Source organism: Balaenoptera physalus (genome assembly GCF_965194825.1).
Source record: "Balaenoptera physalus genome assembly, chromosome: 6".
Lineage (NCBI taxonomy): Eukaryota > Metazoa > Chordata > Mammalia > Artiodactyla > Balaenopteridae > Balaenoptera > Balaenoptera physalus.
Window position 1 is genome coordinate 132,342,010 of NC_138885.1, and position 27,347 is coordinate 132,369,356.

A 27,347-nucleotide genomic window follows, 5' to 3' on the forward strand; every position below is an offset into this window, starting at 1 on the left:
CTCTGACTCCACTCCGTCATTGCTAAGGGTTGCCTTGTCCACTGATGCCTTAGATAACGGCAACCCCTATTCCACGAGGCAGATACAGAATTCTCAACCAACCCTTCTGCTGTCCTTCCTCCAGAATCCCTCCAGATATTTCCATAGCTGACAGCCACTTCAATAGACTCTGCCCTGAACATGGCAAGAGGTGTCCCCATGTGGAACGGGAACAAAACGGACAGCCGGCATCCCCTCCCCGCTAAGAGAAATCTGTCTTGGCAATGTTATATATTTCCCTGAATGTGCTCTGTGTTCGCCCATGATTGGGGGAAAGAGTTGAAAGAGTTATCAAATAAGGTCACATCCAGCAGAGAGGTTCTGGCTGGGACTAGGGCGCAGGTGACTCCTCAGAGCTCAGTCACAGCCCCATAGAACATGGTTAACAGAGAAATAGGAGGTGATCAAAGGGAATGCGCAGGCACAGCCTTGCTTTGGGCATTGGATGAAAAACAAGAGAGTGAACTTGAATGCTCCCCAGAGGGAACATCAGAGTCAGATGAGTTTTTCCAAGATAAGGGGGAGCGGTCTTTCCCCGGGGTGAAAGCAGAGGTGATGAAACACAGGGATAGACTTATTCTGTAATGATTAATGTAAGGAGGGAGCACTGCCTTCCAATTACATGCCATTTTGCTTAAGTGGCCTGATGATAAGATAAAGAGAACAAATGTAGGCGGCACAGCCTGAACGGAGAGTCAGCTGCTTTTGGCTTCTGCAGAGATGTCCCTGGGACTGCAGCTTCCCTGGCAGGTGCTCCCTGGCCTCTTGCTCTGCCTGTGGGTCGGGCGATGGGCCGAGGCTGGGAAGGTGCTGGTGGTCCCCATGGAGGGCAGCCACTGGCTCAGCATGCGGGAGGCCGTGCGGGAGCTCCATGCCAGAGGCCACCAAGCAGTGGTCCTTTCTCCTGAGGTGAATATGCACATCAAGGCAGAGGACTTTTTCACCATGAAAACCTATGCCATTCCATACACCCAGGATGAATTTGATTACATCATGACAGGCAAGATTCATCTGCTTTTTGAAAGAACACATTTTCTAACACTGTTTTTGGAAATTATGGCCTCTTTGAAAACTATGTCTTTGGTCTTTCAAAGGTCTTGTGAGGAACTATTGTATAACAAGGACCTGATCAGGCACCTGAATGCCAGTTCCTTTGATGTGGTTTTAACGGACCCCGTTTACCCCTGCGGAGCGGTGCTGGCTAAGTACCTGTCGATTCCGGCTGTATTTTTTTTGCGTTCCATTCCATGTGACTTAGACGTTGAGGGCACAGCGTGCCCAAACCCTTTTTCATATGTTCCTAGGTTATTAACAATGAATTCAGACCACATGACATTCTTCCAAAGGGTCAAGAACATGCTCTACCCTTTGACACTCAAGTACATTTGCCAAGTTTCTTTCCCTCCTTATGCACGTATGGCCTCTGAACTTCTTCACAGAGAGGTGTCGCTGGTGGATATTTTTGGCTCTGCATCCATTTGGCTGTTCAGAGGAGACTTTGTGATGGACTACCCCCGGCCAATCATGCCCAACATGGTCTTCATTGGGGGTATCAACTGTGCCAACAGGAAACCATTATCTCCGGTCTGTATTGGTGCTTTTATTCAATCAATGTTCCAAGCGGAACACATTTTTTTAAAAAACAACTTACTTCCAGGTGCTTATTTATCTACTGATCTTTTTAAAGATTTCTACCTCTCACTCTCCTTCTAACAGTGTTTGGTGAGATAAATTGTTAAAGTGCCTCCAGTAGTGCAGTAAAGGTTTGCGATGGTCTTTGAGAGGAATGAGAGGAAGGGGTGAGTGTCCATAATAGGACTGACAAGCAATGGTGTGATTCAAACGTGATCGCCCTTTAGTAAAGGCACGTTCGTAACAGTTGTGCAGTTTTCTCCTGCTGAGTAGGAGCAGAGAACTTGAGCTGTGAATCCATCCATCAGGGGATTTTGCTTGAGGGTGTTCAAGAAGGATGAAAGAACTGGCAAATTACATTTGTTTTAAAAATGTTTTTTTAACAAGCCTGGCTTTGTTTTTTTTTTGCTGTTGTTGTTGTCGTTTTTTTTAAATTAATTAATTAATTGATTGATTGATTAATTACTTTATTTATTTATTTTTGGCTGCATTGGGTCTTTGTTGCTGCACACGGGCTTTCTCTAGTTGCGGCGAGCTGGGGCTACTCTTTGTTGCAGTGAGCAGGCTTCTCATTGCGGTGGCTTCTCTTCTTGTGGAGCACAGGCTCTAGGTGCGTGGGTTTCAGTAGTTCTGGCACGCGGGCTCAGTAGTTGTGGTGCATGGGCTTAGTTGCTCCGTGGCATGTGGGATCTTCCCGGACCAGGGCTCGAACCCGTGTCCCCTGCATTGGCAGCTGGATTCTTAACCTCTGAGCCACCAGGGAAGTCCCAAATTACATTTGTTGACCTGATAGTTCTTAGTGGTTTTGTCTTGGAAGGGACGGAGGTGTGGTCACAGGAGACCTAAACACCAAAAAGAAGCAGAAGTTTCAGAGAGGTCAAAAAATTAAGTGGAAGTGAGACAATGCCAGAGAGAGAAGTTGGGGTCTCTGTGATCAGAGAAAGAAATAATTGAGTCCAACTTTTCAGAGATGGAGCTGTGCTGATGAGAAGTCTTCTGACCAGGAGTTGGTGTCTGGAGTAAAATGTGGGGATGTACCAGAGTTTAATGGCATGTCAGATAGGTCTTCTACTTGGGACACTGAAGGCATCAAAGGGTAGTGGCAGGGGCTAGAGAGGAGGTAAAACTGAGCCTATAAACTCAGTGAAGGTGGGGAGAGCGATGCTGAGAAATGAGTCTCAAAGAGGAAGGGTTTGTTAGGAGGGGCTGACCACATCACCAAACCTACCCCGGCCCAAGCCACCCCACCCCAAGTTTCCATGACAGGAACTACTACTTTCCTCATCCTTTCAGAGTCTTCTTAGGTTAACCCTGAATATTTGGGCTTAATTGAAATAGGACTCTTGGGGGCCAGATTTGTTTCTTAATCCACTGAGTTAGCCATCTTTTTTGCCTTTTTATGTAATAGTCACTGAATTTATATTAACTTCCATGACTTTAGATCTCATAGTTTTTGTATTCTTACTTTTGTATCTCTTTTTATTAATGTAGTATATGTTATTGCACAGGACTCTAACTTCATTTTTCTTTTTTGCTCACACCATAAAGGATCTATTCTACTAGTTTTTTCTTCCTATATGCAATGCATTTGATCAATGATAAAATATGTATGTATCTATTAGATTTGTAAAAAGGGAAAGTCGGGAGGCATTTAAAAAACAATTGCCGCTCTTTTCTTTTTACTTTTTCTGTGTGAATATATTCTGTAGAGTAGACTGCATTGGTTCAAATCCTCACTACCATTTTATAGCTGAATGACCTTGGGTGGGTGACCTAACCATTCTGACCTTAACACTGTCACAGAGAGCACACAAATATTATCTATTATCATTATTTAAAAGGTGCCAAGCAAGACAAGGTATGTCATCTGGAGGCATGTCATTTGGAGGCATGTAGATATGTTTGTGCCAATTTATTTGGTACATGAAAGATCATTTACACTGAAATTCTCAAGTTTTATACATCGTAAGCACAGCATTATCTTTTTTGTTCCACTACCTTTTTTTTTACTTTGAGATTTTGTCATTCTTGTTTATTTGGTTTGGTTTACCCTTAGATGTGACTCCTTTAAATGTTTATGGAAATTCTTCTCAAAATATGAAATATTAAAGTCTAAAGTTTTAATATTTTTGTTCCTTCTCCTTCTTAAAGTTTATGATGGGTTGAATTATATTATTGGTCTTCTCAAAGAAATAACTTTTGGATTTGCTTATTCTTTTTACTGTTTTTGTTTTCTATTTCATTAATTGCAGCTTATTGTTTTTATTAATGCTATCATCCTTGTATCCCTTGATTTATGTTATAGCTGTTTTCCTAATTTCCTTAGGTAAGCATTAAGTTCCTTTATGTTTTCTTAATAATGGAGAATTGAAGGTCATACATAAAACATTCTCTTGAATCCTTAGATTTTGGTATAAATTGCTCTCATTTTCTTTTTCTTAAATTTACATGATTGATTTCCTCTTTGAGTCAGTGGCTATCTATATTTTTTAACAAGGTTGTTTCTTAATTCCCATATAGTTAAGATTTATTGTAGCCATCTTTCTCTTATTTTTCTCTAATGATTTTGAATTATAATCAGAGAATGTTTCTTATGGGGTCACTGCTTTAAAAAATTTCTTAATAGGTTTTCTTTATGGTCTAGTACAGAATTATCCAACAGAAATATAATGCAAGCCACGTATGTAATTGAAAGCTTTTTAGTAGACATATTTAAAAAAAGCAAAATGAGGGTTAAAATTAATTTTAATACTATATTTTATTGAATCAAATATATCAAAAACATGATCCATTAAACATATACTCAATATAAAAAATTTTTCAGGTGCTCATTTGCCATTGTTTCTTCCAGTTTTATTGAGATGTAATTGACATGCAGCACTGTATAAGCTTAAGGTGGACAGCATAGTGATTGACTTACCTAGATCATGAGATGCTTACCACAGTAAGTTTAGTAATCACCCATCATCTCATATAGATACAAAATTAAAGGAACAGAAAATTTTTTTTTCCTTGGGCTGAGACCTCTTAGGATTTACTCTCAGCGACTTTCACAGATAACATAGAGCAGTGCTAATTATCTTTACCGTGTTGTACATTACATCCCTAGCACATATTTCTCTTACAACTGGAAGTTTGTACCCTTTGACCGCCTTCATCCAATTCCCCCTCCCCCCATTCCGTGCTTCTGGTGGCCACAAATCGAATTTCTATTTCTATAAGCTTGTTTGTTTGTTTTTGAAGTATAATTGACCTACAGCACTATGTTAGCTCCTATCACACTACATAGTGATTCAGTACTTCCATACACTTCAAAATAATCACTACAGTAAATCAGGCTATGATATTCACTGTAGAAAGATATTACATAACCGTTGACGGTATTTCTCACACTCGAATTTCTTACCTGTGACATATATTTTGCAACTGAAGTTTGTATCTTAATCCCTCCCACCCATTTCTCTTCTTCCCCTACTCCCCTCCACTCTATCAACCACCTGTTTGTTCTCTGTATCTATGAGTCTGTTTCTGTTTTGTTATAGTTGTTCATTTTGTTCATTTGCTTTGCCTTTTATTTTCCACATGTAAGTGAAATCATACAGTATTTGTCTTTCTCTATCTGACTTATTTCACTGAGCATAGTAGCCCCAGGTCCACCCATGTTGTCGCAAAAACAAGATTCCATTCTTTTTTATGGCTGAGTAATATGCAATAGCCAATATTCTTGTCTATTGTAAATAATGCCACAGTGAACACAGGGATGCATATATATTTTCTAATTGGTGTTTTCCTTTCTTTGGATAAGTACCCAGAAGTAGAATTGCTGGATCGTATGGGGTTTCTATTTTTAATTTTTTGAGGATCCTTCATGTTGTTTTCTAGAGTGGCTTCCCCAGTTTACGTTTCCACCAACAATGTACGAGGATTCCCTTTTCTCTACATCCTCACCAACACTTGTTACTTTGTTGTCTTTTTGATAATAGCCATTCCGACAGGTGTGCAGTGGTAATCTTACTGTGGTTTTGATTTGCATTTCCTTGATGATTAATGATGTTGAGCATCTTTTCATGTGCCTATTGGCCATCTGTATGTCTTCTCTGCAAAAATGTCTGAGTCCTCTGCCGATTTTTAATCATGTTATTTGCTGTCGTTGTTGTTGTTGACTTGTATGTTTTCTTTCCGTATTTTGGATATTAACCCCTTATCAGATACATCATTTGCAAATATCTTCTCCCATTCAGTAAGTGGCCTTTTCCTTTTGTTACTAATTTCCTTTGCTGTTCAAAAGATTTTCGTTTGAACTTGGGCGGGGTCTGCGCCGCGGCCGCAGGCGGACGGCGCAGGTCGGGTCCCTCCCGTCCGCGCTCCCCGGCCCCGAGGCGGTCGATGGGACCGAGCGCCGCGGAGCAGGCGGCGGCGCCCGTCGCGGGGCTGGGGCAGCGCAAGAGCCCGCCGGGAGGCTCGGGCACGGCGGGCCGCAGGACCTGAGCCCTACCGCTCGGGGAGCAAGCTGCTGGCGGGCGATGGGGATGGAGCGGGGCTGCCGCCGCCGCCTCCTCGGCCCCGCAGCATACTTGTAGTGGAAGGGATTGCTGTGGCCCAAAAGACCCAAGATGGACAAAATTTTGGAATCAAGCACATTCCTGCGACGCAGCGTGGCCTTTGGGTTCGAACCAGCAATGGAGGTCATTTTGCTGCACCGAATTATCCTGACTCATATCCACCAAACAAGGACTGTATCTACATTTTGGAAGCTGCTCCAAGTCAAAAAACACAGCTGACCTTTGATGAACATTATTATATTAGAACCATCATTTGAATGTCGGTTTGATCACTTGGAAGTTTGGTTTCTCTCCACATGTAGATTGTTACTGTGGTGTGAAAAGCCCTCCATCAATTAGGTCAACAGGGAGATTCATGTGGATTAAGTTCAGTTCTGATGAAGAACTTGAAGGAGTGGGATTTCTAGCAAAATATTCGTTTATTCCAGATCCAGACTTTACTTACCTAGGAGATTGCCATTTTGAGCTGTCAGGAGCTGACGGAATAGTACTGTTGGAGTAGGTAGAACAAGGGGAGAAAACAAAACCAGGCCTAGCAGTTGATTGCATGTGGACGATTAAAGCTACTCCAAAATATAAGATTTATTTGAGGTTCCTAGATTATCAAATGGAGGGCTCAAATGAATGCAAGAGAAACTTTGTTGCAGTCTACGACGGGAGCAGTTCTATTGAAAATCTGAAGGCCAGGTTTTGCAGCACTGTGGCCCACGAGGTAACGCGTAAAACAGGAGTTGGGGTGATACGGCTGTGGGCTGATGAAGGTAGTCGGCTTAGCACGTTCAGAATGCTTTTTACTTCCTTTGTGGAACCTCCCTGCACAGACAGCACTTTCTTTTGCCATAGCAACGTGTGCATCAATAATTCTTTAGTCTGTAATGGGGTTCAAAACTGTGCCTACCCTTTGGATGAAAATCATCGTAAAGAAAAGAAAAAAGCAGGACTGTTTGAACAAATCACTAAAACTCACCGAACAATCGTTGGCATTGCGTCAGGGATTGTCTTGGTCCTTCTCATTATTTCTATTTTAGTACAAGTGAAACAGCCTCGAAAAAAGGTCATGGCTTGCAAAACTGCTTTTAATAAAACTGGATTTCAAGAAGAGTTTGATCCTCCTCATTCTGAACTGTTTTCACCGAGAGACAAGGAACTGTCTGCAGACCTGTCGGAGGAACTGGACAGCTACAGGAGACGCGGCGCTCCTCCACTGGGTCGCCCTGCATCGGCGACCATCACTGGGGATCGCAAGTACCCAGCATCAAACAAAGCAGGACCAACCTGAGTTCCATGGGACTTCCCTTCCGAAATGGTTTTGCACAAACGCAGCCAATGAAAACATTTAATAGCACCTTCAAAAAGAGAAGCTACACTTTCAAGCAGGCACATGAGTGCCCTGAACAGGCTCTAGAAGACAGAGTAATGGAAGAGGTTCCCTGTGAAATTTGTCAGAGGGAGGGAAGATTCTGCACAAGTATCCATAGCCATCGATTTTTTTTTTAACATGTTTATTAGGGTATAATTGCTTTACAGTGGTGTGCTAGTGTCTGCTTTATAACAAAGTGAATCAGTTATACATATACGTATATCCCCATATCTCCTCCCTCTTGCGTCTCCCTCCCTCCCACCCTAGCCATACTGTCTTCAGCAGCCAGCCCTTTTCTCCTGTCAGAACTAGGAAGACCTTCATTTCCCATTAACCTAATGTAATGGTGAAGTTTCTATTATCTCAGGCAGTCTGTATATGTTAACCCAACCAAGGAACTTACTCCATTCAGTAAAAAACAAAAAATAAGCCTCTATTGCTCAGTGCCCTACAAACAAAGCACCAGTTACATAGTAGCATTTGGAGAGAGGAGGGGTAGCGGTGCGCCAGGCTCGGCTGCCTGCCGGTCTCAGCAGCAGGAAGACTGCTCTTGATTGATACAGCTCTGTCAATATTTTGATCCCACAGTAAGTTTAAAAGTAAGATTTTTCTTCACATTCCTTTTATTTTTTTCTTTTCACTAAATTTAATTTGTTTTATAAGCCAGTAATTTTACCCTTTCAGTTTCTTATGTAAATGGTTCATGTATCACACGTATTTCAATATAGGCATTTGTTCTAGAATTTGTCAAAATATAACTAGTTACTGCGGTAAGTGCCAGTTAAGACGCAGAGTTGTGTTCTGTCCATCTGCTTCTTCTTGACTAGTTTCTATACTGCTGCCTTTTTTTTTTTTAATTATTAGCACCTTTAATTAATTAATTATTTATTTATTTATTTTTTGGCTGTGTTGGGTCTTCATTTCTGTGCCAGGGCTTCCTCTAGTTGCAGCAAGCGGGGGCCACTCTTCATCGCGGTGCGCGGGCCTCTCACTATCGCGGCCTCTCTTGTTGCGGAGCACAGGCTCCAGACGCGCAGGCTCAGTAGTTGTGGCTCACGGGCCCAGTTGCTCCGCGGCATGTGGGTTCTTCCCAGACCACGGCTCGAACCCGTGTTCCCTGCATTAGCAGGCAGATTCTCAACCACTGCGCCACCAGGGAAGCCCTATACTGCTGTCTTTTAATCACTGGATCCTTAGTCTTTATTTTCTGTGATATGATTTAGCACCTTTAAGTCATATTTTGTCTTAGTTTTATTATACGAGAAAGTTTCATAATCCTGGGACGTATGCACCATTGCCAGTTATACCTAAAAACTTGAAAAAGATTAAAAATTTTTAGAAATGCTTTGAAATTTCCCAAGTTTTATCACATTCAGTGATAGCCCATCCATTCCTGTGAGCAAAAAGTCATTTAATTCATTTCGGGGGAGGCCTATCATTATATTTATTTCCAGTGTTTCTCATTACTAGATCTGTGTTTTTTCTTATTTTTATAAAAAGATTATTTCACTCCCTTTGTGTTGGTTTATCTTATAGGATATGGTAACCAAGGTTGTATGAGAGTTAAAGGAAAATGCCTAAGAAACTGTATAAGCCTTTAGATTGCTTCCTCTTTGGGACAATACATTTTTCTAGTTCTTACCAAGAATAACAATTTCCACTTTTTTTAAAACTGCACTTTTGACCTTATTTTTTTTATGGTATATAAACAATAATTTATAAACATGATATAAAAGCTCACTGCATTTTCTTAGACTTTTGATATTATTTGATACTGTACAAACTTTATTAAATCAAGATTAAAGAGCTACATGACAGATTTCTTTCAGTGTTCACATTAGCAGCTTTGTATACAAATATGCTGTGATGGAACTGTACACTATAATTTACTGTAAAGACCTTGGTAATGTGTACATAAGCATATGTTTCCTCTTGTTATTGCATTTAGTTTATGATAAATTTTTCACTGTGTGATATTTATTGTTCTAAATCACTACACAAATCTGATATTAAAATATACATTATTACATTAAAAAAAAGATTTTAGTTTGATATAGTCCCATTTGTTTATTTTGCTTTTGTTTCCCTTGCTTTAGGAGACATATCCAAAAAAAATTACTAATATTGAAGTTAAAGAGCATACTGCCTGTGTTTTCTTCTAGAAGTTTTATGGTTTCAGGTCTTACATTTAAGTCTTTAATCTATTTTGAATTTATTTTTGTGCATGGTGTGAGAGAGTAATCCAGTTTGATCTTTTGTATGTAGTTGTGTTTTCCCAATGCCATTTATTGAAGAGGCTGTCTTCCCCTCATTGTATATTCTTACCGCCTTTGTCATAGATTAATTGCCCATGTAAGTGTGGGTTTATTTCTGCTCTATATTCCGTTGCATTGATCCATGTGTCTGTTTTTGTGCCAGTACCATCCTGTTTTTGTGTGTGTGTGATTCTCAACATTTTTATTTAAAATAATAGCAGTGGGGGGCTTCCCTGGTGGCGCAGCGGTTAAGAATCCACCTGCCAATGCAGGGGACATGGGTTCAAGCCCTGGTCCAGGAAGATCCCACATGCCGCGGAGCAACTAAGCCTGTGCACCACAACTACTGAGCCTGTGCTCTAGAGCCCATGAGCCACAACTACTGAGCCCTCGTGCTACAACTACTGAAGCCCACGCACCTAGAGCCAGTGCTCTGCAACAAGAGAAGCCACCACAATGAGAAGCCTGCACACTACAATGAAGAGTAACCCCTGCTCGCCGCAACTAGAGAAAGCCCGTGCGCAGCAACAAAGACCCAATGCAGTCAAAAATAAATAAATAAAATAAATATTAAAAAAAAAATAAATAAATAAATAACATGCTTTTTTAAAAAATAAAATAAAATGAAATAATAGCAGTGGGGAATACGACCATATTTTCATATTTTCAAATGAACACTTTAAATAATCCCCAGTTTTTATTACTTACGTGTCCAGATTCTTACCAGTTGTGTTTGGCTTCTTTATCTTTCTTTTTTAGCCCTCACTGGGATCATAATTTTTCTTTCCGTCAAGGGAAGTTCATTTGTGGTGGTTTCTGGGCTATCAGGTTTGGCATGTACAGTTGCAAACACAGTTGGAGCGGCACTCACAGCTAACATACACTAACATTAACAGCAAGAAGAAGTTTTTTACATGGTGTTTCCTCTATGTGTATCATCCCACAAATTGCCTTCAATCATAGACTGAAGTACCATACTATTTTGATCACTGTAGCTTTGCAGTATAGTGTGAAACCAGGGAGCATGACGCCTCCAGTTCTGCTCTTTTTAAAAATTGAAGTATAGTTAATTTACAATGTTGTGTTAATTTCTGTTGTACAGCAAAGTTATTCAGATATATATTCTTTTTCAGATTCTTTTCCATTATAGACTATTACAAGGTATTGAATACAGTTCCCTGTTTTATACAGTAAGAACTTGCTATGTATCTATTTTATATATAGTGATGTGTATCTGTTAATCCCAAGCTCCTAATTTAACCCTCCTCTCTCCTTCCCCTTTGGTAACCATAAGTTTCTTTTCTGTGTCTGTGAGTCTGTTTCTGTTGTGTAAATAAGTTCATTTGTATCATTTTTTTAGATTCCACATATAAGTGATATCACATGATTATTGTCTTTCTCTGTCTGACTTAACTTCACTTAGTATGATAATCTCTAGGTCCATCCTTGTTGCTGCTCCAGTTCTGTCCTTCTCTCTCAAGATTTTTTTTTTTTTTTTTGGTTATTCAGGGTCTTTTCTGTTTCCATACAAATTTTAGAATTATTTGTTCTCATTCTGTGAAAAATGCTGTTGGTGTTTTAATAGGTATTGTGTTGAATCTGTAGTTTGCCTTGGGTTGTATGGTCATTTTAACAATATTAATTCTTCCAATCCATGAGCACAGTGTATCTTTCTATCTGTGTCATTTTCAATTTCTTTCATCAGTGTCTTACAGTTTTCCTAGTATAGATGTTTTACCTCCTTAGTTAGATTTATTCCTAGGTATTTCATTCTTTTTGATGTAGTTGAAAATAGAATTGTATCATTAATTTCTTTTTTTGGATAGTTCATTGTCACTGTATAGAAATGCAACAGATTTCTGTATAATAGTTTTGTGTCCCACAACCTTACCCAGTTCACTGATGAGTTCTAGTAGTTTTTGATCGTGCCTTTAGGATTTTCTATGTATAGTGAGTGTCATGTCATCTGTAAAGAGTGACAGTTTTACTTATTTCTTTCCAATTTGGATTCCTTTTATTTCTTTTTCTTGTCTGATTGCCATGGCCAGGACTTATAACATTATGTTTATTAAAAGTGGCAAGAGTCTTGTTCCTGATCTTAGAGGAAATGCTTTCAGCTTTTCACCACTGAGTATGGTGTTAGTTGTGGGCTTGTCATATATGGCCTTTATTAGTCTGAGGTATTTTATCACTATACCCACTTTGTGGAGTTGTTTTGTTTTTTTTTTAATAAATGGATGTTGAATTTTGTCAAAAGATTTTCCCACATCTATTGAGATGATCATATGACTTTTAATCTTCAGTTTGTTAATGTGGTGTATCACATTGACTGATTTGCAACTATTGAACAATCCATGCATCCCTGGATAAATCCCACTTGATTGTGGTGTATGATCTTTTTAATGTACCACTGAGTTCGGTTTGCTAATATTTTGTTGAGATTTTTGCATCTATGTTCATCAGTGACATTGGTCTGTAATTTGTGTGTGTGTGTGTGTGTGTGTGTGTGTGTGTGTGATATTTTTGTCTAGTTTTGGTATGAGGGTGATGCTGGCCTCATAGCATGAGTTAAGAAGCATTCCTTCCTCTCCTATTTTTTGGAATAGTTTGAAAAGGATAGGTGTTAACTCTTCTCTAAATGTTTGGTAGAATTCACCTGTGAAGCCATCTGGTCCTGGACTTCAGTTTCTTGGGAGTCTTTTTATTACTGATTCAATTTCATTATTGGTAATTGGTCTGTTCACATTTTCTATTTCTTCCTGGTTCAGTCTTGGGAGATTATACATTTCTAAGAATCTGTCCATGTCTTCCAGGTTGTCCATTTTATTGGCATATAATTGTTCACAATAATCTCTTATGATCCTTTATATATTTTGTGGTGTTTGTTGTGACTTCCTCTTTCTCATTTCTGATTTTATTTATTTGGGCCCTCTCTCTTTTTTCTTGATGAGTCTGGCTGAAGGTTTATCAGTTTTGTTTATCTTTTCAAAGAATCAGTTCTTAGTTTCATTGATCTTTTAAATTTCTGCTCTGATCTTTATTTTTTTCATACTAACTTTGGGGTTTGTTTATTCTTTTTACTTACTTTAGGTGTAAGGTTAGGTTGTTTATTTGAGATTTTTCTTATTTCCTGAGGTACACTTGTATTGCTCTAAACTTCCCTCTTAGAACTACTTTTGCTGTTTCCCATAGATTTTGGATTGTTATGTTTTCGTTTTCATTTGTCTCCAGGTATTTTTTTATTTCCTCTTTGATTTCTTCAATGACCCATTGGTTGTTTAGTAGCACATTGTTTAGCCTTCATGTGTTTGTGTTTTTTGCAAATTTTTCCTTGTAGTTGATTTCTGGTTTCATAGCATCATGGTTGAAAAAGCTGCTTGATATGATTTCAGTCTTCTTAAATTTACTGAGACTTGTTTTGTGGCCTAATGTGTGATCTACCCTGTAGAATGTTCCATGTGCACTTGAAAAGAATGTGTATTCTGTTGCTTTTGGATGGAATGTTCTATCTATACCTATTAAGTCTACCTGGCCTAATGTGTTGTTTAAGGCCAGTGTTTCCTTATTGATTTTGTCTGAATGATGTATCCATTGATGTATGTGGGGTTTTAAAGTACCCTAATATTGTTGTTTACTGTCAACTTTTTTTATGTCTGTTAATATTTGCTTTTTGTATTTAGGTTCTCCTATGTTGGGGCCATATATATCTATGTGTATATCTAATGCTGGCCCACTGGTAGGTGGAGCCAGATCCTGGAGTCTCTGGCTGCAGGGCCTGAGGGTCCTGGAGCTGGTATCAGCCTGCTGGAGGGTGGGGTGAGGCCCAGGGGGTCCCTGGGCTAGTGCTGATGCACTGGTAGGCGAGTCCATGTCCTGGGCCCTCTGGTGGACAGGGCCAGATCCTGGGCCTTCTGGCGGATGGGGCCATGTCCCAGGTGGCTGTGAGCTCAGGGGGTCCTAAGGAAGCTGGCCTACTAGTGGATGGGCCTGTGTCCACTCAACTAGCTACTTGGCCTGAGGCATCCTAGTACTGGTGTTGACAGGCTGGTGGGTGGGGCTGGGTCCCAATGCTAATAAGCTAGAGGGAAGATTCCAAAATGTCACTTGCCAGCACAGTGTTACTGTGGTAGAACGGAGCTCCCCAGTAGAGCTGCTGCCAGTGTGTATATCCCCAGGATGATCTCCTGTTGCCTCCTGCCTCTCTGGGAGGCTCTCCAAGATCAGAAGGCAGGTCTGAACCAGGCTCTTTCCAGATTACTGCTTCTGCCCTGGGTCCTAGTCTGTGTGAGATTTTGTGTGCACCCTTTGAGAGCAGAGTCTCTATATCCTACAGCCCCCTGGCTCTCCGGAAAGTAAGCCCCACTGGCCTTCAAAGCCCAATGTTCTGGAAGCTCTTCTTCCTGGTTCAGGACCCCCAGGCTGGGAAGCCCAATGTAGGCTCATATCCTTCAGTCCTTAGGGAGAACCTCTGCAATTGTAATTATCCCCCATTTGTGGGTCGTCCGCCCAAGGGTATGGGTCTTGACTCTACCTTGTCTCCACCTCTCCTACACATCTTCTTGTGGTTCCTTCTTTATATATTTAGTTGTAGAAGATCTTTTCTGCTAGTCTTCAGGTCTTTCTCTTCAATATTTGCTCTGTAAATTGTAATATTGCTGTGCCTGTGGCAGGAAGTGAGCTCAAGTTCTTCCCAATCTGACATCTTGCCCACTTGCCTCAATATAAAGTTACTAATGAGATAGTTCACATGTTTAAATTTCATACTAAGTCTTCAAAATCTGCTATGTATTTCACACTTACAGCACATATCAATTTGGGCTATACACATTTCAAGTGCTCAATAGTCATGTGTAGCTAGTGGCTACTATATCAGACAGCATATGATCAACGTTTGTAAATGTTCCATAGATAAAACTAAAAATGTATATTTTCAATTTTTTATTAAAAAAAAAAATTGCTGTGCCCAAATCTGAAATTATTTTCCCATTTAACTGAATTTTGGTGAATTTACATCTGGAATTTTAATAGTTTTTACTTTAAACATATAGCTGCTAGATTGGTGCACATAGGTTTATGACTGCTGTGTTTTCTTCATAAAGTTTGCTTCTTAAAAATGTTTAAGTGTGGTCAAACACCCCTAATATAAGATTTACCATCTTAACCATTTTTTAGGGTATAGTTTAGTAGTGTTAATTATACTCACATTGTTGTGCAAAGTAGTGCTAATTACACTCACATTGTTGTGCAACAAAACACCAGAGCTCTTCATCTTGAAAAACTGAAACTCTACGTCCCTCAAACAGCATCTCCCCATTTGCCCAACTCCCTAGTCCCTGGCAATCACCATTTTACTGTCTGTCTCTATGAATCTGACTACTCTAGGTACCTCATATAAGTGGAATCATACAGTATGTGTCTTTTTGATACTGACTTATTTCACTTAGCAGCATGTCCTCCAGGTTCATTCATGTTGTCGTATATGTCAGAATTTCCTTCCTTTTTACGTCTGGATAATATTCCATTGTATATACAGACCACATTTTGTGTACCTATTCAACTGCCAATGGACACAATTTGCTTTCACCTTCTGGCTATTGTGAATAATGCTGCTATGAACATGGGCATACAATTATCTCTTTGAGATGCTGCTTTCAATTCTTTTGGGTATATACCCAGAAGTGGAATTGCTGGATCATCTGGTATTTCTATTTTTAATTTTTTGAGGAGCTGCCATACTGTTTTCCACAGTGGCTGCACCATTTTACATTCCCACTAACAGTACACAAGGGTTTCAATTTCTCCACATCCTCTGCCAGGCATATTTTCTGTATTTTTTGCTTTGTTTTGTTTGTTTTTTGTATTTTTTTAAATGATAGCCATCCTAATGGGTGTGAGGTGACATCTCATTGTAGTTTTGATTTGCATTTCCCTAATGATTAATGATGTTGAGCATCTTTTCATGTGCTTATTGGTCATTTGCACATCTTTCGAGAAATGTCTAAGTCCTTTGCCCATTTTTGAATCAGGTCTTTTTGTCGTTTTTGAGTTTTAGGACTTCTCTATATATTGTGGATATTCATCCCTTATCAAATATATGATTTGCAAGTATTTTCTCCCATTCTATGGTCTGCCTTTTTACTCTGTGGTATCTTTTGATGTACACACTTAACATGGTTTCATGAAGTCCAATTTGTTAATTTTTTAGGGACTTCCCTGGCAGTCCAGTGGTTAAGACTCTGCGTTTCCACTGCAGGGTGAACGGGGTTGATCCCTGGTCGGGGAACTAAGTTCCCTCATGCTGTGTGGCATGCCCACCCCTGCAAAAAGAAAACCAAAACTATCAGCAATTTGTTATTTTTCATTAATTATGCCTTTGGTGTAATTTTCAAGGAATCTTCTCCAAATTCAATGTTGTGAAGTTTTGTCCTATGTCTTCTTCTAAGAGTTTTATAGTTTTAGATCCTTGATCCATTTTGAGTTAATTTTTTATATGACATTAGTAAGAGTCCAAATTCATTTTTTACATTTGGATATTTAGTTTTCCCAGCACCATTTCTTGAAACGACTGTCCCTATTGAATATTCTTTGAACCCTTGAAAAAAGTAACTTGACCATGTATGTGAAGTCTATCTCTTTTAGCTTGAAACCTTTAAAAGTTCACTTAAAAATTTAAAAAATATTAAAAAAATCTCCATCCAATCTATTTCTTTTGATGTAAGAATTCTGTTCATTCACACAATATAATTACTTTATTCCTTCCATTTAGTATAAGCTCATTCTTTTTGTGTTTCCTTTTTCCTTTTTTTATAAACAATATTATTTGTTGTTAATTTGGGAATTATCTGTTATTTTTCCATTTCCATGTAAATGCAGTACAGCATCTCCAAATCTCTGACATTCTTGCCTCCCTCTCACTTATAAGGGCCTGTGGGGTTAGGTTGAAACTACCCAGATAATCCATGGTAATCTCCTTATGGCAAGACCCTTAACTTAATCATATCTACAAAGTCCCTTTGCCATGTAAGGCAACATATTCACAGCTTCCAGAGATTAGAATGTGAACTTCTCTGCAGGGCCATTTTTCTGCCTACCACACACCATCAGCCTAAAGTTAAACCCAGATCTTATTGAAAACTTGAAAGTTTTCCTCTAAGTTATTGAAATTTTGTTCTGGTCTCTTCTTGGGGAACATCTGTCACCCACAGATTTCTACTTTCCAGGCTCTGTTGCTCTCATGTTGCTCTTCAATCCTATCTATCTACTCTATTTTTCTGATGCATTCTGGGAGATGATCTCTGGAAGAGCATACTTCTACACTGATTTTACTTTCTGCATTATCAATTATGATCTTTACTGCTTTCAGTATGCATTAAAAAAATTCACTCTTTTGCTTCCTTCAAGTTAGTTACTGCCCCTCCCATAATATGAATATACTCATTTTCAACAAATGGTTTTGTTTTCATAAAGTTCCAAGGTAAAGAGTTCCTCTTTATTTTGCCAAATATAGATACCTCAAATAAAGCATTCTCCCTGATTTTACATTAAGTATTCTCATCCACTAAACAAAAACAAAAACAAAAAAACAAATAAGGAGCTTTCCTTAGAGAGCTCCACCTTAACAAAGCTTATTTCTGATTAGGTATTCTACAAGTTGCATATTAATAGGAGGAAAGAGTTCTGTAAGTTACTAATAAGTCCAAAATTCAGCTGCATGGGCTAAAGATGGAGAATAGACTATTTCATTAATGAGGTTGTTGTTGACTCTTTCCCAGAGTGTAGTCACATTAGATTGCTGCGTATGCTCATTGGTGGTCGTTGAAATTATACAGAAAGAGTTCAAAGGAGAGTAGGAGAAGAGGAAATGAATCTGTGTTTACTGAGAAAGTGGAATTAGAAATTCCTGGACAAGTAAGCATTTGGGTGAATGATTGCCCAAGATGAAGAGGGACTCCCTCCCTGTTTGGAGACAGAAGAGTGGAATGACAGGGGAAAGAAGACTGATCCTTAATGGTTATTTGAAGAGAGTATTCTTTCTTTCAAATACTTTCTGTTGTGTGAGATAAACTGAACTAGAACTAGTTAAGTGTGGCGCTCCAGCGGGGAAGTGTCTATCTGGATTCTGCTAAGATGACGACAGGTCCCCAGGTCTCTTGGAGCTCACAGGAACACACTTTTCCCTGCCTGGTGTGTTCTGTGGGGTGGTGCTAGTGATTCCATGGAGGGAATCCAACGCAGGGGACTTGAGATGTTCACTTTTGCACCAGAGGAAATGCTTTTCTTCCACTCTGAAACCCATTCAAGCCTTTCCATAAAAGAGGAATACTTGGGCTTCCCTGGTGGTGCAGTGGTTGGGAATCTGCCTGCCAATGCAGGGGACACGGGTTCGAGCCCTGGTCTGGGAAGATCCCACATGCCACGGAGCAACTAAGCTCGTGTGCCACAACTACTGAGCCTGCGCTCTAGAGCCTGCAAGCCACAACTACTGAGTCCGCGTACCACAACTACTGAAGCCCGTGCGCCCAGAGCCCGTGCTCCACAACAAGAGAAGCCACCGCAATGGGAAGCCCGCACACCGCAACGAAGAGTAGCCTCCGCTCGCCGCAACTGGAGAAAGCCCGCGCGCAGCAACAAAGACCCAATGCGGCCAAAAATAAATTAATTAATTAAAAAAAAAATTTTCAGTTTTGAAAATTTTTTTTTTTTTTTTTTTTTTTTTGACCACACCTCGCAGCTTGCAGGGATCTTAATTTCCTGACCAGGGATTGAACCAGGGCCATGGCAGTGAAAGTGCCTAACCACTAGACCACCAGGGAATTCCCTGAAAATTCCTTAAATGTTTTCTATTTCTGTAAAAGGGAAACTTTCCACTTAGCAGTACTAATCCAGGATATATCAAAACTGAACGCTGTCCTTGCCCTCAACTATTCTAATTACCCAGAGCGGTTGAAGATCTAAGACCTCTGTGTCATCTTGGTGTGCCAGACTCTTACTGGATTCAACTGAAGACTTACCTGACCACTGAACAACGGGGACTTATTTTAACTATTTGTATACAAATGCACTTATTTTGCTCTATCCAGAACGGTCGTTTTCTACCCTTAATTAGCATAAGCACCATGAAACTGTGCACCTTCCTTCCTATCACTTCAAAACTCCTATCATCCCTTCTGTCCCTGCTCCCCATCCCTTCCAGCTCCCTCAACAACCATGAATGTCTTCAATAGTGTGTTCCCTTGCCTGGCAAGGAAATGAACTCATTTTTGAAAAGCCCAAGTAGTCTGTTTTATTCTGTTCCTGCTTGAACAGAGTATATAAGCAGCACTGCCGAGGTACTTCAGTGACTGTTTATTTGACATGGTTTTAATAGACTCCGCGTGTCCCTGTAGGAGAGTGGTGGCTGAATCCTGGGTCCCTGCTGTGTATTTTTTGCATGTCATTCCATGGGGATTGAACTTTAAAGGACCAAAGGGTATCTAAACTCAATCTCATATATTCTAAGTTTGTTAACAATGTGCTCAGGTCACGTGACTTTTCCGTAAAGAACTAAGAACATGCTGCATTTTCAGTCTGTCCAGTTCAGTTGTCTTTTTGCTCTCATGCCTCACGCAAACCTTTCCTTGGGAGAGGACCAAGGAGGATGGAACATTTTGCAGTGGACTATCCTAAGGCAACCATGCCCCCTTTGGGGGCATAAATTGTGCCAACAGAAAGCTATCCTCTCAGATGTGTGTGTGTTTCATCACTCAAACAATATTCCAAACTTTCCACTATTCCAATCTTTGCGGCTTTTGTCAATCTAATTTGAAATGAGATACATCATGCACATGGCAATGGGATAGTTTTGTGTAGCCTTATGGAAATGCTTTTTTTTTTTTATTGTTTTATTTTTGGCTGTGTTGGGTCTTCGTGTCTCTGCGAAGGCTTTCTCTAGTTGTGGCAAGTGGGGGCCACTCTTCATCGCGGTGCGCGGGCCTCTCACTATTGTGGCCTCTCTTGTTGCGGAGCACAGGCTCCAGACGCGCAGGCTCAGTAGTTGTGGCTCATGGGCCTAGTTGCTCCGCGGCATGTGGGATCTTCCCAGACCAGGGCTCGAACCTGTGTCCCCTGCATTAGCAGGCAGATTCTCAACCACTGCGCCACCAGGGAAGCCCCTGGAAATGCATTTTTACATTTCCAGCATTCATAGTTGTAGAACCAGTTTGGGTACAGCTAGCAATTGAATAGTTTTTGAGTCATCACTGTTTTTTTTTTTTTAAATTACTGTTTTAAGTCAAGTTATCTGAATAGTGTCTTAAGGATCCTATTAACTAATGGTAACCATGAGGAATTTACTTAAGTATTTTGCCCAAGCCTTTGGAGGGAACACGCTCCCTGCTAACACCGACTTCAATCCAATGAAACCAGTTTCAGACTTCCGACCTCCAGATCTCTAAGAGAATAAACAGACACCGTTTCAAGCCACCAAGTTTGTGGTAATTTGTTACAGCAGCCATAGGAAACTAATACATCAACCTATGCCAGGTTTACCTGTTTTTAAAAAGCCTAGGTTTACCGCTATATTTAAGCAGTCAACTCTTACTATGTCACCAGCATTATATAGAACTAAAAGCCATCTGTAAGCCGGGAGTATTATTAATATATTCATACCTCTTACTACTTTGTGCTAAAAAATTGAAGTAAACGTATTTACCTTCGCAATGTTAACTTCAGAGAGAGCTACTTGGCTCACACTTCAAACAAAATGGAAAGGCAAGGTTCAAAGTGCGGTGGTGAACATTTTGTCTTAGTACCATGAAATAATCACTATCAGCCTTGGGATGTTTAATAAATAGCAAAGAGCATACAGATATTTACCACAGTTTTAAAGAAAAACAGAGGTCCCATTCTGTGGTCCCAACAACAACAACAAAGAGGCATTGCCTTGATCTGTTTCTAAATTCTTGAGTACAGTCGTTTTGAAAGTAGAGTTCGCTTGCAATCTTCAAAAAAAAAAAAAAAAAAATCCTACTCTTCCTCAAAATGTGCTCTGAATTAAAAGTGGACCGGAATCACTTGGTGTCAAGGCGTAGCAACTGCTCTTTGCCATTTATTGTCATGGACTTTAACTCTCCGTCTTCTTCCACCTCTATCCTTTCTTGGCCATTCTCAATGATTCTCTTGGTGGTGATCTTCTTGCCATTAATGATTTCGGTGGAAGTCGACATGGATTTGAAGTTGCCCGTCCCACCACTACAAGACATGGAGAAGGAAGAAAGGCCCCCATTCCCCAGGGAACCAAAGGAAGTAAATCCTGTATCAAAGGAAGAAAAACCACCTCCGAATGCTGGAAATTCACTGAAGGTGGAGAAAATCGGTGCGAACCCTCTGCTTCTGCTTCCGCGGGAGCTCCTCCGACCGCCCAAAATGTTCTCAAGCGGGTCTCCGAAGAAGTCACACGAAAACGGGTCCCGGCCGCCGAAGAACTCCCTGAAGACGTCGGCTGGGTCGCGGAAGGTGAAGACGCACTCGAACGGGTCCTCGAAGGGCCTGCCGCCACCGCCGCCCTCCACTCCCGCCTCGCCGTATCGGTCGTAGACGTCCCTCTTCTTGGCGTCTGACAACACCTCGTAGGCCTGGGCCACTTGTTTGAATCTCCTCTCCGCCTCCTCCTTGTTCTCAGGGTTTTTGTCCGGGTGCCACTTGAGCGCCAGCTTGCGGTACGCCTTCTTGATGGCCTCGATCGACGCCTGGCGGGGCACGCCCAGCACCTCGTAGTAGTCCACCATGCTGGACGGCTCGGCACGGCCCGCAGGCCAGGGAGAGGGCGAGCGGCGCGGCCGTCAGCCTCGGGGCACAGGCCAGAGTGCCCACCAGGCCCGGCTGCCCGGAGGGCCCGCCCCTTGTGACGAGGCCCGCGTCTCATTGGCCGAGGCCGCATCCCAGAATGCTCTCCCCACGAGGCGCTCTGTGACGTGTTTCACGCAGGTGCGGAGGCCCCGCCCACTCATTCGCTCCGCCCACCCGGCCCTCAGCTGACCTGTGGTCTCCAAATAGGGGCCGTGGCTCTGAATGCCTTAGGAAATGCTTTTCTTAAAATAGGGTTTACGTCAGGGTTCCCCTCGGCCTGAGGTAGGGGTAGTGCAACAGGAGTGAGTTTAGTCCGACCCTGGGCTGAAGGACAGTCGTATCATTTGTCTAGGACAGCATTTCTCCAACTTTTTGGCTTCAGGACCCTTTTGATTTTATGTGGGTTATATCTATCAGCACTTACTCCATTAAAAATTAAAACAGCCAAAGTTAGTCAATTTAATAACGATAAACCCATTACATGCTAACATAAATCGTATTTTTATGGAAAAATAACTATTTTTCAAGCCAAAGAAATTTAATGAAGAGTGGTTTCATTTTACATTTTTTTCATCTCTCTGGCTTAACAGACAGCTAGGTTTTTATATCTGCCCCTACATTTAATGTATTGCTATATCACATGTCATGTAGCCACTGGGAAATTCCACTGTACACGAAAGTCAAATATCATTATCATGGAAATAGTTTTAACTTTGGGAAATTCTCTGATGAAGTCTTGGGGATCTCGAGGGGGCTGTGGCCCATAGTTTGTGAACACCTCGTCTAGTATATCAAAATGATTAAAGCTTGTTTGGCCATGTTTATAGTGCTGTGGGTAAACTTGGGGTTCAATGATTACTTCTGCTAAAACTGCTGTATCATAACCATGATTTTCTTTTTGACATCTGACTTCTTTCCACCTCCTCCTTATTCTCTCCCTGACTCTATATTCTTTGCTTTCATAAATGGTGAGGCAACACCAATAAAGGTCACTTAGTTCTAAGAGGAAATGATTAACCAATGAACTCTCAACATTTCATCATGAAGGGTAGTAGATCCAAAAGGGTGCACCATTTCACCATGACAAACTGCTGACTCCATATCACCTGGAGAGACTGAAGCCCTGAACTTGGCATTTGCTAAGCACGCAATAAACAGTAGTAGGAAGCAGATTGGGAGTAGAGTCCGGTGTAAACAAAGCAATATGGAAAAATACCAGGTGTGTTTTGGGAGGGTTAAGTGATCCAGAACGGCAGGAGGGAAAGGGGCAGAGGGAGGGGTCAAGCAGAAGGGCTAGAGAGGAGGAGTGAGCTGGAGTCCACCGCAGGGAGTTCCGAGGGCAAGGCTGAGGAGTCTGAATTCTATTCTGGGCCCTAGGAATCTGTTGACCAAGGTTTCAGGGGTGATGGTGGCGTGGGGACAGCTGATGCAGGGAATCAAAAGGGACAGGTAGGGATTAGGGGGCTTGGCAGTTGAGGCCCTGAAGCAGGACCATGGCAGGTGGGTCTGAGAAACAGTGGTAGAATGATCCGGATTCAGCACTTTCTTGCTTGGACATGGGGCCTAGAACAAAGGGAGAAGGGGTGTCACATCCATACAGAGACATTTACTGAGTCTTACTGTCTGCAAAACCATGGACGGCCACCTGCGTGAGAGAGTGGTTCCAAAGCTGAACCTGTGGACGTATATATGTATATATATGTGAATAGATAGATACATAGGTAGAGGCAGAGACACAGAGAGAGTCTAGTAGCAGAGACAGACAGGCAGACTGCTAAGGGGTACAAGGCAGAATAAAGCAAAATGCTACAGAGATTTAAGGAAGATGGCTTTGTTTCCCCCTGCAGGGTCCCACAGATTATCCAGAGGGCAAAGGACTTGTTTATGTAGCCCTTTTAGTTTAGTAACAAGCAGCTCCAATCTGATTCCATCAAAAGAACTAGGAATCTGTGGAGTGGTGGGTTTCTTAACTATTGGCTTCAGCTTTAAAAGAAATCACCTTCCAATGGGTTCCAGGAATGCTCTTGCAGACGCCCCACTCTTCAGTAGTCCCTAAAGCAAGACTACATCACTGCCCTGCTCAGTTTCCTTGGCCACCCATGCTCCACCAGGGCACATCTCACTCTGCCCTGTAATTGCCTGGTTGTTTGTCCACCAGAGCTCTCTTGACAGGCACAGTCTGTTTCTAACTTGGGTTTCTGGCCCCAGCTCCTAGCATCGTGCTGGGAGGGCCAAGACTTCCCATAAATATTTGATGAGTGGGGGAATTAACAATGGATTTTGAGTGTCAGATCTTCACAGGTTTCAGGACAGGAGCTTTATCGAATTGCTTAGTAGTGGTTCTTGGTCATAATTCTTGACAGTGTGTGGATTGTCTGCTTTTCATATTGGTAAAGAACATTCCCTGGTCATGGGCAGAGTCACGATCCCAAACCATCCAAGTGCACAGAGGCCTCAGAAATTTCTGAGTTTCTGCGTCGTGCAGGAAAGCCACAAAATCATTACCGGGGTGACTGTGTGTACTTACAGCCCCTTTGCTCTGTGTGATCTACAGATGAACTCTCACAACATTGAGACTTCGGAAGAATTACTGCCTTACTGTTTAAACTGGGCTATGAATTTCAGAATGGCAGATAAGCGCACACCAATGAGCAAAAGCATTGCTACCTCTTTCCTGTTCACCCAGAATCTTGGTCCTGGAGAATTGCTGAGTGTCTGGGCAGGGCAGGGAGGGCAGGGAGCTTCAGAGTACATGAGTGTGAGCACGTGCACACATGCGCACCCATACGTAAGCACACACAAGACTGGAGGTCTGTGGAGGAAGGATGGTGGTACAGGGAAAAGGAACTCTAAGTAACTACTCTAAGTACCGGAATGAGGGGGACCCAGTGAACATGCCCCACAGGACATCAATTTAAGTTAGCAGTTTCTCCACGAACCTCCTAACAGATCCCCAAGTATGGGCCAGTGATGTCCATAGTGAAAACTTTGGGCTCTGTGCTTTCATCCTGGGGTTGCGTCAAACAACAATGGATCCCAAAAGGAAAGAGCGAGGTGCTCAGTTCTGTCTGCACTCCGATTTGCCCTTTCTTGGGGAGGGGCACTTCTATTCGGCAACTACCACACTTGGCTCCCTGACCCTTCGCCCGATCTTCGGAGCACCAGCTAGTGCTGGGTATTGTTGTGGGAGTACATTCTACTTCATCCCAAAATCCTGCCATCTGCCTTCTCTCCATTTATTTTGATTGGGTCATGACTGTGGGGATTACAGCTCTACTTCTGTCTTCTGGTCTGTTGTCCATTTCCATCTCAGTCTTAATACTGTTGCCTGGGCCCTGCTTGAGGCCGTGGGGAGTTGTGGTTAAGAGGCAGTGCTTCCAGGCTTCCACACCCAGGGCCTGGGTCTCAGATCTGCCACTTAGTAAATACAGGACTTTGGCAAATCACTCCATCTCTCTGAGCCTCAGTGTCTTTGTTTGTAAAATGGGAATAAGAGTATCAACTTTTACAGCACAGTTCTTGGGGATTACCTAAGATGTGTTGTAAAGTACTAAGCGTCGTACCTGGCACACAGCATATGCTCAATAGATACATGTTCCTCTTAGTATTTTTGTTCATCTTGCCCCTTCGCCTTCAACTGATCATCAGAATTTCCCAAAGTGTCTTCTTTCCCCTAGACGTTGGGCCTGTGTGATGAGCACAGTTGACCTTTTGCTGCCTGATCTCTTTTGGTTTCTTATTTACCAAGTGCTCTCTCACTGCCTCCCTGAATGGATATAGATCTGCCCTGAGAAAGGCCTTCTGTGCACACAGACTTGAGTTGGGCTTCCTTTCCCATCATTCTCTACTCCAGCAGCATTCATTTCCTTCTTACCTGCTGGGTCACAACCTCTGATGTGTCTGTTTATCTGTTTAGATTGTCAGTCTGTCTCTCCAGATGGAGCATGAATTCTGGGGAGGTGGGAGACGCATCTGTGGTGGTTTCTGCTGGAGCCTCCAAGCCCAGTACTGTGCCAGAATCAATAGATGTTGGCTGGATGAATGAATCAAAAAATGATGCAGTGGCTGGGTATATCTATCTATCTATCTATCTATCTATCTATCTATCTATCTATCTATCTATCTCACAATGGACTATTACTCAGCCATAAAAGAGAATGAAATGATGCCATTTGCAGCAACATGGATGCAACTAGAGATCATCATACTGAGTGAGGTAAGTCAGAGAGAGAAAGACAAATATCATATGATATCGCTTATATGTGGAGTCTACAAAATAATACAAATGAACTGATTTACAAAATAGAAACAGACTCACAGACGTAGAAAACAAATTTATGGTTACCAAAGGGGAAAGCGGGGGAGGGATAAATTAGGAGTGCTGGATTAACACATATACACTACTATATATAAAATAGATAAACAACAAGGGCCTACTGTATAGCACAGGGAACTATATTCAGTATTTTGTAATAACCTATAATGGAAAAGAATCTGAAAAAGAATATATATATATATATAACTGAATTGCTTTGCTGTAAACCTGAAACTAACACTCAACCCCAAAATGGGCAGAAGACCTAAATAGACATTTCTCCAAAGAAGATATACAGATTGCCAACAAACACATGAAAGGATGCTCAACATCACTAATCATTAGAGAAATGCAAATCAAAACCACAATGAGGTATCACCTCACACTGGTGAGAATGGCCATCAACAAAAAATCTACAAAAAATAAGTGCTGGAGAGGGTATGGAGAAAAAGGAACCCTCTTGCACTGCTGGTGGGAATGTAAATTGATACAGCCACTATGGAGAACAGCATGGAGGTAACTTAAAAAACTAAAAATAGAACTACCATATGACCCAGCAATTCCACTACTGGGCATATACCCTGAGAAAACCGTAATTCAAAAAGAGACATGTACCACAGTGTTCATTGCAGCAGTATTTACAATAGCCAGGATGTGGAAGCAACCTAAATGTCCATCAACAGATGAATGAATAAAGAAGATGTGGCACATATATACAATGGAATATTACTCAGCCATAAAAAGAAATGAAATCGAGTTATTTGTAGTGAGGTGGATGGACCTAGAGTCTGTCATACAGAGTGAAGTAAGTCAGAAAGAGAAAAACAAATACCGTATGCTAACACATATATATGGAATCTAAAAAAAAAATGGTTCTGATGAACCTAGGGGCAGGACAGGAATAAAGATGCAGACGTAGAGAAGGGACTTGAGGACACGGAGGGTGGGGGAAGGGGAAGCTGGGACGAAGTGAGAGAGTGGCATGGACATATATACACTACCAAATGTAAAAGAGATAGCTAGTGGGAAGCAGCTGCATAGCACAGGGAGATCAGCTCGGTGCTTTGCGACCACCTAGAGGGGTGGGATAGGGAGGGTGGGAGGGAGGCTCAAGAGGGAGGGGGTATGGGGATATATGTATACGTATAGCTGATTCACTTTGTTGTACAGCAGAAACTAATACAACATTGTAAAGCAATTATACTCCAAAAAAGATTTGAAAAAACATGTGATTCAAGTGATTGTTAAGGAATTCCAGCCAGTTAAACTGTTGTTGCCTATGAAGAGACCTAGTCAAGTTCTGCCCTCTTTATCTCTAAAAGTAAACTTCCAGGTACCGCTAGCTCACTGACAGCGAT

The 27,347-nt window shown here is 41.4% G+C and overlaps 2 protein-coding genes and 1 pseudogene across 3 annotated transcripts in view; 2 read left to right on the forward strand and 1 right to left on the reverse strand.

Annotated features, from left to right (window-relative positions):
- The first annotated feature begins 594 nt into the window (after window positions 1–594).
- LOC309663007 (UDP-glucuronosyltransferase 1A1-like) overlaps window positions 595–27,347 on the forward strand; it is a 38,736-nt gene continuing 11,983 nt past the window's right edge. Inside the window, exon 1 of the mRNA XM_082466296.1 lies at window positions 595–1,623. Coding sequence (XP_082322422.1) covers window positions 760–1,623 — 864 coding nt within the window. The 5' untranslated portion in view covers window positions 595–759. The remainder of the gene's footprint in view (window positions 1,624–27,347) is intronic.
- On the forward strand, window positions 4,604–7,858 carry LOC309662944 (neuropilin and tolloid-like protein 2 pseudogene; annotated as a pseudogene). The gene is made up of 2 exons: window positions 4,604–4,615; window positions 6,002–7,858. The product of its transcript is annotated as a neuropilin and tolloid-like protein 2 pseudogene (transcript).
- Window positions 18,559–25,410, reverse strand: LOC309663012 (dnaJ homolog subfamily B member 3-like). Its single transcript, XM_082466303.1, has one exon. The coding sequence runs from the start codon at window positions 21,611–21,613 to the stop codon at window positions 20,897–20,899; it is 717 nt and encodes a 238-aa protein (XP_082322429.1). The 5' UTR covers window positions 21,614–25,410; the 3' UTR covers window positions 18,559–20,896.

What these genes read in the sequence shown, in the direction of transcription:
- LOC309663012 (XM_082466303.1), bottom strand. Translation starts at nt 21,613, where the DNA reads ATGGTGGACTACTACGAGGTGCTGGGCGTGCCCCGCCAGGCGTCGATC.